Genomic DNA, 10,089 nt, shown 5'->3' with positions numbered 1-10,089 from the left:
GAGGCCACCTGCGGCGTGTGGGCCGAGCGCGACTCGGACGAGGAGCGGCCCAGCTTCGGCGGCAAGCGGTGCGGGGCGGGGTGCGGGCCGGGAGGGGCCCCCTGAGCGGCCCCAGGTTTCTGTGGGAGCACCCCAGCTGTCCCAGTGCCCGCTGGTGTCAGTGAGTTGCCTCTGGCACTGCCCTGGGGACAGATTCCCCCATCTCCCTGCAGCAGGATGCCCAGGGAAGCCAAGATCAGGGTGGGGAGGGAAGCAGAGACACTTGGGCAGGAGCGGAGGGCACAGGGCTCCCAGGCTGCCCCCCCAGCAGCGCGTGTGGGGACGCCGAGGCGCCCAGACACCCTGGGGGGAGACAGGGGAGGTAACGCAGAGCCGCCACAAGCCGGTGATTGCAGATGATGTGTGTGAAGTGTCTCCTAATGTGCTAAGGGAATTGGCTAATGAATTTCCTGAACCACTGCCCGGGGGGTCATTTCCTGGCTGAGACCAGCGCAAAGCTGCCTGTCAGTGTGTAGCTTTGGCTTCAGGTGGAATGTAAGGCACAGCAGCCCCAGGCGTTGTGCAGGAACGTGTCCTCGCACAGAATTCCCGTGTCCTGGTGCAGAATTCCCTCACGGGCCTGGTTTTTGTGCAGCTCCAGGGACTACTCGGCCCCCGTGAACTTCATCAGTGCTGGGCTGAAAAAGTCAGCAGCAGAGGAGATGTCTGAGGAGGACTCTGATGAGGATGAGAAGCCCGTGAAGCAGGAAGAAGTCCCCAAGGAGTTTGTGCCAAAGAAGTTAAAAACAGTGAGTTGTCCAGGAAGCTGCCAGCTCTGTGGAGTGTGTGTGTGGAACTCTGCTCTAAGCAATAACAGAGAAAGGGAGGAATGGTTAAAACCAGAGATCCCACGTGGCAGCCTGCACTCGAGGGGACATTTTCTCCTCCTTTTGGAGCTGTTGTGATGTATCCTTGTGTGTGCTTGGGAACCTGAGGCCTTTTGGGCCCTTTTACCTTGTTAATATTCCCTGTGGTCAGCTGAGGTTAAAATGTCCATGGTTTACTTCCTTTCTTTAGATAACACAAATTTCAAAGATGTTTCAGTCTTGTAGAACAGTGTCACAAATCTGAGCATGGTGTAGAGGGAAATTCCAAGGCATATTTTCAGTTTCCAAGCACAGACAGGATCAGGAAACAGCTTCAGTCAGTGCTGGAGCCTCAGAGCTGCCAGACTGGCAGGATTTTCCTTTCCCATCTGAGGAATGTCAGGGAATTCCTAGCCTGGATGCACAGGGGATTTTGGTGAACTGTGCAGTGATCTCTGAGCTGCTCTGGGAAGGATCTTCCTTTTGGGTGGAATTTCCCAGGTCTGGGGTCCTGTGATGCCTTCTGTGGGGTCACTGTCACGGGGGGATGTTTGTTTGTTTGTTTAACAGGGTGGTAACTTTAAGCCCAGCCAGAAGGGCTTTGTAGGAGGGACAAAATCTTTCATGGATTTTGGCAGCTGGGAGAGACACACGAAGGGAATTGGGCAGAAGCTTCTCCAGAAGATGGGTTATGTCCCAGGAAGAGGTCTGGGGAAGAATGCTCAAGGTACCGTGGTTCTGTGTCTGGTCTCTTCATGCTAATTAGTAATCTGGGGTTGTGTTTGGGTTCTTTGAGAGCTGCCATCTCCAGCTTCACTCTTCCAGCTTCTTGTTTCCTTGCAAGGGATCTGTGCTCTTATGACAAGGCTCAGTTGTATTTAACTTAAACCAGAGCAGATTTGGGCTTGTGTTATTTTGCATGAGAAGGGGGTAAAGTCCAAATGCATCAGCTCACAGAAAATGAGATGTTATTTAAGGTGATGGAATAAAAAAGCAGTGAAAGGCAGATGGGAACAATGCTCTGCTTTGGGTTTGTTGGTGTGTGCTGGAATGAAGTGATTAGAAAATCTATTGCCTAAAATATAATTGCTAAAATCACCCACTGGCTACAAAGAGTGAGGTGGGGGAAGAGTCCCCAGCTGCAGAGCCAGGCTGGGTGCTGGTGGAACCACAGGGTGCTGTGAGAGCCACACTCCCTGTCCTCTCAGGGGACAAACCCCTCCTGATCCAAGTGCTGTCCTGCAGGAATCATCAACCCCATCGAGGCCAAGCAGAGGAAAGGCAAAGGGGCCGTCGGTGCCTACGGCTCCGAGAGGACCAGCCAGTCTCTGCAGGACTTCCCTGTTGTGGACTCGGAGGAAGAAGCTGAGGAGGTATCCCTGGGATTCTTGCTCTGTTTCCCTGTTGTGTTTTATGTACAAAACTGGGTGCTGGGATCAGCTCCTGTGCCAGAGAAAACATCTGGGCTGATTTAGATACCCTGAAGACAAAGCACCTGAATTCTGTTCAGATGTTTCTCCCATTGCTGTGATATTTTTTTTGTTGTTTCTGGCTCATTCCAATAGTCTCTCTACCTTCAAACAGCCCCCCCCCAGGTGAAGAATCTTTGGCCTTTTTCCAAAAGAAAAACAGGCCAGAACCAGACTGGAGGTGCTGGGGACAGGCTGGGTGACCAGGCCACAGCACCTGACCCATTGGTCACTGACTTCCACCACTCTCCCAGTGACTTTGCTGTACAACATTTCTTCTGGATCTGGTGGTCATTCTCCTGCAGAAAATGGAGGCAAATTCAGGGCAGGACAGAGAGCAACAACCACAGCTCCTCTTTGTTTCTGGGCAGGAATTTCAGAAGGAGCTCAGCCAGTGGAGGAAGGACCCTAATGGAGGCAAGAAGAAGCCCAAATACAGCTACAAGACAGTGGAAGAACTGAAAGCCAAGGGCAGGATCAACAAGAAGCTTTCAGCCCCTCAGAAGGAGATCTCCCAAGTCAAGGTAAGATTGATAACCCAAAAAGTGGCATCTCTGAGGATACTTTGTCCACACCTGAACAGAACAGTTCTGAGAGCCTGTCTGCAGCCTCAGACTCACCACTGGATCCTGTAACAGACCACTCTGTCACCTGGGACCTTGCATTTCTTTTTTAGCAACTTTTTTGGCCTCTGGAACAGGCAAGTCAGCTTAAATGAGGGGGGACTTGTAATTGCAAATCCAGGTTAATTGTCATAAATGAAACTCTTCTGCTCCTGGAGGCACAGTTGTGCTCAGTGGGATTGTGCACAGTGTGACCCATCTCCTGCCTGGAAGGGGGAGGGAGTGGTTGGTCTGTTATGCACTTAATAACACTATTCTTCTGCCATTAGTATGTCTTTTGAAAAGTATAAAAGCACCTAAGACTCCATGCAGGAATGGATAGGGTGCTGCTTGCACTTGCCTGCAGAACCAATTGGGGAGCCGAGTGTGTCACAGCCTCCTGGAGCAATCCCAGTGCTTGGAAACCTCCAGGGTTCAGTTTGGAATCAGGGATTTTCTCCCATTTTTTCCCCACACCAGACACAGGTACCGTTTTGAGACCTGCTTTACCCGCTCTGTTGGCAGGTGATAGACATGACGGGCCGGGAGCAGAAGGTGTATTACAGCTACAGCCAGATCAGCCACAAGCACAACATCCCGGACGACAGCCCCCAGCAGCCGCCCGGCAAGGACGCCAAGGCCCAGGGCTTTGCCCTGCCCGAGCTGGAGCACAACCTGCAGCTCCTCATCGACCTGACGGAGCAGGAGATCATCCAGAGCGACCGGCAGCTGCAGTACGAGAGGGACATGGTGGTCAACCTGACCCACGAGATACAGAAGATGTCTGAAGTCCTCTCGCACGAGGAGAAGGCGATCGGCAACCTCAGCAAGGTGCTGGAGATGGTGGAGGAGTGTGAGAGACGGATGCAGCCCGGCTGTGAGAACCCCCTGACCCTGGATGAGTGTGCCAAGATCTTTGAGACCCTTCAAGACAAGTACTACGAGGAGTACAGGATGTCTGACAGGGTCGACCTGGCCGTGGCCATCGTCTACCCTCTCATGAAGGATTACTTCAAAAACTGGGATCCCCTCAAGGTGGGCGGTAGTTCCGTTTACCTGCAGCTCTTACCTGATGGCTTGAGTTGTTGGGATTTTCTCAACTTCCCTTCCACTCCTTGTCCCAAACTCTTGGTCAGTCTGGAGAGAAAAAGGAAGGAAAAGCACCTTGCTCTTGCCTGGTGGGAGCGAGGAAGGATCCAGAGAAAACTGGTGCTTGTGGCAGAGTGAAACTAAAATGTGCACAGAATGGCCCCACTCTGCACCCACTGACACGTGCTGTGCTTGAGGGCTGCTGCTGTGAGGTGGCTAACAGCTTGGGAGCTTGAAGGCTAAAATCAGTCACTCTCATGGGTGTGGGGAGGAGAAAGCAGATGAAGGCTCAGTCTCTGGTCTTTGTCAGCAGGAACAGGAGGGGTCGGTTCGTCTGTCAGGCAGACTCACCCTGTCTGCCCTTTATGCCCGTGTGGTGGTGATGGGTGAGGTTCTGAATTCTGCCTGTGCACCTGAAAAAGTTCAGGCCATCCTTTCCCCCCTGGAGATACATTAGATCCATAAAGTGGGATTTTCCTCTGGGGCTTCACTCATCACAGCTGCAAGCTCCTCACTTGCCTTCTGAGGGGGTGAGGAAGCTGTGCCTGCTCTGTGCAGATACCAGCTGAAATGAATGACACCAGGTAATTAATGACACTTATCATTCCCAGGACTGTACATATGGCACAGAGATCATAGCCAAGTGGAAGAGCCTTTTGGAAAACGACCAGCTGTTATCACACAGTGGGCAGGACCTGTCAACAGATGCTTTTCACAGGTAAAGAGCAAATAAGTTGCATTTTGTGCAGCATCTTCAAGGGCTGCTTCCTCAGGGATAGAAAAGAACAGACACGAGTGTGCTTTCCAGATGATTCTCTTGATGTGTCTGTTAAAAGCCAGCTGTCAGCTGTATCAAAAGCAGGAGCTCTTAAATAGCAGTTGCCGTTTGATTTACTTAGGCCTAGGTCTATTGCTTTGAGCTTAGCTTTGATTTATTACTATTTTTTTTCCAGACTGATGTGGGAAATCTGGATGCCTTATGTCAGAAACATTGTGGCTCAGTGGCAACCCAGGAACTGTGGGTCCATGGTGGATTTCTTGGATAGCTGGGTTACCGCTGTTCCCGTCTGGATACTAGATAACATTCTGGATCAGCTCATCTTCCCCAAGCTGCAGAAAGAGGTGAGGGGGCTGTGCTGGAACACAGCTGTGCTCTGGCACCTGGGATTCTGCAGTGCCTGTTGGCTCCTGGTGTCCGAGTGCTGCTCTCTTTGCATCTGGCAGGACTTGCTGTGGAGGGATGGACTTAGTTCAATCTCTCCTGTTTTACCTCAAGGTAGAAAACTGGAATCCCCTGACAGACACAGTCCCCATCCACTCCTGGATCCACCCCTGGCTGCCCCTGATGCAGGCGCGGCTGGGGCCGCCCCCCTCCCCGATCCGCAACAAGCTGGCCAACGCCCTGCAGAAGTGGCACCCCAGTGACTCCTCTGCCAAGCTCATCCTGCAGCCCTGGAAGGAGGTGTTCACACCTGGCTCCTGGGAGGCTTTCATGGTCAAAAACATCGTCCCTAAACTCGGTGAGACCAGCCAAGCAGTGCTGAATTTCTGCAGGCTTCCCCCTTGCACCCAGCACAGATGGGTGTTGGCAGGGGATTGCAAGTGTTAGAAGTGGAGTAAGCAAGTAAGGGAGTGAGTTTAGACCAACTTGAATCTTCTTCCCTGCTGCTAGTCCTGCTTCAGAGGCAGACATTTTAGAAAATACAGGAAGTGCCCTGATTATTCTGTATTTTCTGTCTTACTTTTCTAAATCCTCTGCTTCCTCTGTTCTTCAGCTGACAGCAACACCCAAGAGCTGTCAGATGGTACCAAGCTATAAAATGGGTCTCTGTTACTGCTGTGTTCCTGGGTCTGAGCTAATGCTTCACCATGAGATCTTGTAACTCACCCTTTGGCCACAAGAACCAGCTAAAAGACTGTGGTCTAAAAAGCAGTTTTAAGTGTCTCAGTTCTGGCAGCACACTGGGATTACTGGAAGTGGAAGCTTGCTGTTTTGGTGGCAGGCAGACAGTTTAAAGATCCCACATGTCTCTTAGGGTAACACACAATCCAGGTGCTCCTCAAATCCTGTCTTGCTGGGGACATAGGTCAGGGCTTGGATAAAACTGGGAGTCAAGCTCTCTCCTAACTCTTCTCCCTCTTTTCCCAGGGATGTGTTTGAATGAACTCATCATAAACCCTCACCAGCAGCACATGGATGCTTTCTACTGGGTGGTTGACTGGGAGGGGATGATTTCTGTCTCCAGTCTTGTTGGGCTGCTGGAGAAACACTTCTTCCCCAAGTGGCTGCAGGTGAGCAGCTGTTCATGAACTGGCTCTAAAGTGTTCTAGTGGCTCCAGCCTGGAAATTGCTGCCCCGGCATTGAAATGGCTGAACTGCCAAATGGGTAATTTCTACTTGTTGCTTCACACACATCAGAACAGACAATTTCCTGAGATTTTCACAGTCCTTTGTTTTCTCAGTAATGAACTAATTGATGTTAAGGACTCTCCTCCATAAACATACCTGTCCTGCTGCATTCATCTGTGGTTTTGTTTTGCAGGTGCTGTGCTCTTGGCTCAGTAACAGCCCCAATTATGAAGAAATTACCAAGTGGTACTTGGGTTGGAAGTCCATGTTCTCAGACCAAGTGTTAGCACATCCTTCAATCAAAGACAAATTTAATGAAGCTCTTGATATCATGAACCGGGCTGTCTCCTCCAGCGTGGGTAGGTGGCTTGTGGTGGTGGCTCCTCTTGCTGTGGTGGCAGCAGAGCAGTGTTGTTCCTGTGAGTCTGTGTTTAGGCACTGCCCTGCTAACTGGCACTGGAGCAGTAAAATTCCAAGTGTTTTTTACCTTGCTGTGTCCTAAAATGACACTGTAGGGTGCTACTTAATAATTGTCTGTGCTTCACTGAAGCAGAAACAGGGTTTTGGTGGCAGCTGATCCTCTTCCAGCCTTGCCTGGTGGTGGTGTTTGTTGGTCACTGAGGCCATCCTTGAAAGGTGTTGACTTGTGAAGCTTTCATTTGTTGAATGTTTTTCTTTCCTGTGAGATACTGGTTCTTCTCCTTAGCTTCAGAGCAGTGCCTCTCCCTTCCTCATGACTCTCCCTGTGACCCAAAATAGATGGTTAGGAATTTGCTGGGAATTAAACTGTATAAAAGAGAGAAGATGTGGGTGAGGGAGCAGCACCTGAAATTTGTCAGGTCCTCCAAGGCTGAGAGTCCCTTTCCTGCATTCCTCTTGCTTGCTGTCCAGTCTGATGGAGAGTCTGCATCAGAATCGTGGAGGGTTCCTTGGGGTCTGTTGTGTTATGTTTCTGTGGTAAATTATACAACCACAGCCAGGTGTTGCACAAAGAGGAATTCACCCACTGAGGAACTTGTGGCACAGAACTCCTGCAGCCATAGGGTGAGCTGGGGCTGGCAGCAGATGCGTCCCTGCTGCAGGGCTGCTTCCTGCTCCATTCTTTGCCTGGTTTTGCAGGAGTCACTGTAACCCAGCAGTGGCACGAGGCAGCCACAGGCCAGGTTTGGCTTTGAGGGGCATTTTTGTTGTTGTTGTTGATGTTTTCCCTTTGCCAGGAGCAGAGCAGCACAGTCCTCTCCTGTGCAGGTACCATTTGGGATGGTATCAAATCCTGATGCTGCAGCTCTCAAGTTCACCGAGCCGGCCTAGGCTGCGTGAACAGCATAAAACCTGATGAGCAAAGAGGGGCGGCAGGTGGACTTCCCTGTGTCCTGGGCTGGAGTTTACCCACAGACCTTCCCCCCAGGCGTGGGCTGGGACCTTGTTTTCACCAACTGTCTCCCCAAACAGGCGGGTACATGCAGCCGGGCGCGCGGGAGAACATCGCGTACCTGACGCACACGGAGCGCCGGAAGGATTTCCAGTACGAGGCGATGCAGGAGCGGCGGGAGGCCGAGAACATGGCCCAGCGCGGCATCGGCGCGGCCGCCAGCTCCGTGCCCATGAACTTCAAGGACCTGATCCAGACCAAGGCAGAGGAGCACAACATCGTCTTCATGCCCGTGATCGGGAAGCGGCACGAGGGGAAGCAGCTCTACACCTTCGGGAGGATCGTCATCTACATCGACCGGGGCGTGGTGTTTGTGCAGGGAGAGAAGACCTGGGTGCCCACCTCCCTCCAGAGCCTCATCGACATGGCCAAGTGAGGCCCTGCCTGAACTGCTGCCACCACCTCCCTGACTTTTTTTTAGTGTAACTCTTTGAATAAAGAAGTTACAGATTTGTAAATAGAGTGAAACTGTAGCTGGATGCTGGGATTTTTTTCTTAGAAGAGCTGTCTGGGCAGTGTCCAGAGCTGGGGTCACATGGGCCCGTCAGTGCTAAGGCAGGAACAAGCAGATCCAAGGGTCCATGGGAGATGATTATCTGCTCCAAAAGCTGATGATTGAGGGCTGGTCTGGCCCAGACCTGGAGGACTCCAGAGGTGTCACAGCTTCTCCCTGCCTGCTGCACACTCTGGCAGTGAGTTACTGTACCACAGAGTCCCTTCTGCAGCAGGCTCTTCTCTGCCAAGTGCCACCAGGACTTGTTCTCATCTCTCCTCGGCTGTGCTGTGAGGAAGCTTCTATAAGCCTGCATTAGGAACTAGGCATCAACACCTCCAACTACAACCTCTGCTCAAATAATTCCCCCTTTCTGATGCCTCAAAATCTGTGCAGAGGCTTTGAATTATTCATGAAAGGGGAGGTGATGAAAAGAGCAATCATTATGCAGCATGGATGCCTTAAAAGACAGGTTTTAGTTAAATTTGTTGGCTGTAACTGAGTGCAAGTCAAAGCACAGCTTCACCTTTTATTAAATAATTAAGATACAAAAATGTCCCACCACGCTCAGCACCCGGTTCCCCTGCTGCAGGGGTCAGCACTGGGTGGCAGTGGGGCTGTGTCTCCCACCTCCCTCCTCCTTCCTGATGATCTCCAAGTCATCACACTCCTGGTATGTTGGCTCCTCCACACAGTCCCAGACCTGGGGGGAGAGTTCCTGCAGTTTTTGCAAGGGAAACCAGTGGACAGAGGTGTCGTTAAAGGTGTCCAGGTACCGTGGGTGGGTGGGGAAGGCCACCTCCTCTGTCCCTTTCAAGACCTAGAGAGAATTTGGGAGAAAAGGTACATATGATGCAGAACTTTCCAGTTAAGGATGGTGAGGATGATGCTACATTAACTTCAACCCCTGCGTGCAGGTAAGGTGAAATTATTTACAAGTCACATGGAAAAGACAAGGGGTCGTGGGCACAAGTTGCTCCTGATTGGACACAAGAGGTAAATGTTTCACCATGAGGACAGTCAAACATGGGAATAGTCTCCCACAGGAAGTAGTAGATGCCCTCACACTGGACAGTTTAAAGTCTCAGCTTGACAGGGTACTGAGCCACCTCATATAAACTATGGTAGTGCCTAGAAATGTTGGACCAGATGATCCTTCAGGTCCCCTTCCAACCTGGCAGTCTATGATTCTATTAAATGATCCTAAAGCAATTAATTTTTATATTGCAGCATCCAGGGAAAAAGGTTTGGAAAACAACCACCATCTTTTTTAAAAAGAAAAAGGTTAAAAAATCTAGTGACTCATACCTTGGCTATGTAAGAATAATCTCTCTCCAGTATTCTTGACAACAACCTGGAATCACACAAGGGAACCAGCATTAGACACGACACTCCTGAGAAATGAAGACAACTTTTCTGAACAGGGATGGGGGACAGAAAAGGCAGGAGATGCTTGATGACTGCAAGCTGAAAATGAGCAAAATCTGGAAATCATTGTCAGAAACAACGGGGAAAAAAGGAGTAAAGGAAGCAAGGAGAGGAAAACCCAGCTGGAGGCACCACAACCTTTCCTCGATTCCTTTAAAGCTGTTCCCAACAATGACCATTTTGGACAAGGACCCCGTGGCCCAGTTCCTCCACAGCAGGTTGTTGTACAAGGCTTTCCCACAGTGCACCATGTAAAACAGGGTGGATGATCCCTCGACGTCGTGTTTTCCTTCCTGGAATCAAGATTGTCCTGAGCCGAGGGCCCGGGACGGGGACTGAGGGTGCAGCCGGGCGGGACTGCCCCTGCCCCCTGCCCTGTGG

The 10,089-nt window shown here is 51.1% G+C and overlaps 2 protein-coding genes across 2 annotated transcripts in view; one reads left to right on the top strand and one right to left on the bottom strand.

Moving 5' to 3' along the window:
- TFIP11 (tuftelin interacting protein 11) overlaps positions 1 to 8,179 on the top strand; it is an 8,528-nt gene extending 349 nt beyond the window's left edge. The window contains exons 2-13 of the mRNA XM_009996863.1: positions 4 to 68; positions 635 to 788; positions 1,416 to 1,572; positions 2,091 to 2,218; positions 2,686 to 2,838; positions 3,442 to 3,951; positions 4,617 to 4,723; positions 4,959 to 5,127; positions 5,282 to 5,525; positions 6,155 to 6,297; positions 6,549 to 6,714; positions 7,808 to 8,179. Of these exons, the coding sequence (XP_009995165.1) occupies positions 4 to 68; positions 635 to 788; positions 1,416 to 1,572; positions 2,091 to 2,218; positions 2,686 to 2,838; positions 3,442 to 3,951; positions 4,617 to 4,723; positions 4,959 to 5,127; positions 5,282 to 5,525; positions 6,155 to 6,297; positions 6,549 to 6,714; positions 7,808 to 8,163 (2,352 nt within the window). The 3' untranslated portion in view covers positions 8,164 to 8,179. The remainder of the gene's footprint in view (positions 1 to 3; positions 69 to 634; positions 789 to 1,415; positions 1,573 to 2,090; positions 2,219 to 2,685; positions 2,839 to 3,441; positions 3,952 to 4,616; positions 4,724 to 4,958; positions 5,128 to 5,281; positions 5,526 to 6,154; positions 6,298 to 6,548; positions 6,715 to 7,807) is intronic.
- A 696-nt stretch (positions 8,180 to 8,875) lies between these two features.
- SRRD (SRR1 domain containing) overlaps positions 8,876 to 10,089 on the bottom strand; it is a 3,402-nt gene continuing 2,188 nt past the window's right edge. Inside the window, exons 2-4 of the mRNA XM_009996862.1 lie at positions 9,847 to 10,001; positions 9,589 to 9,634; positions 8,876 to 9,100 (exon numbers count right to left, since the gene is read on the bottom strand). Coding sequence (XP_009995164.1) covers positions 8,876 to 9,100; positions 9,589 to 9,634; positions 9,847 to 10,001 — 426 coding nt within the window. The remainder of the gene's footprint in view (positions 9,101 to 9,588; positions 9,635 to 9,846; positions 10,002 to 10,089) is intronic.

Source organism: Chaetura pelagica, unplaced genomic scaffold, assembly GCF_000747805.2.
Source record: "Chaetura pelagica isolate M959 unplaced genomic scaffold, ChaPel_1.0 scaffold294, whole genome shotgun sequence".
Taxonomy (NCBI): domain Eukaryota; kingdom Metazoa; phylum Chordata; class Aves; order Apodiformes; family Apodidae; genus Chaetura; species Chaetura pelagica.
This window is presented reverse-complemented; position numbering and strand designations above follow the sequence as displayed.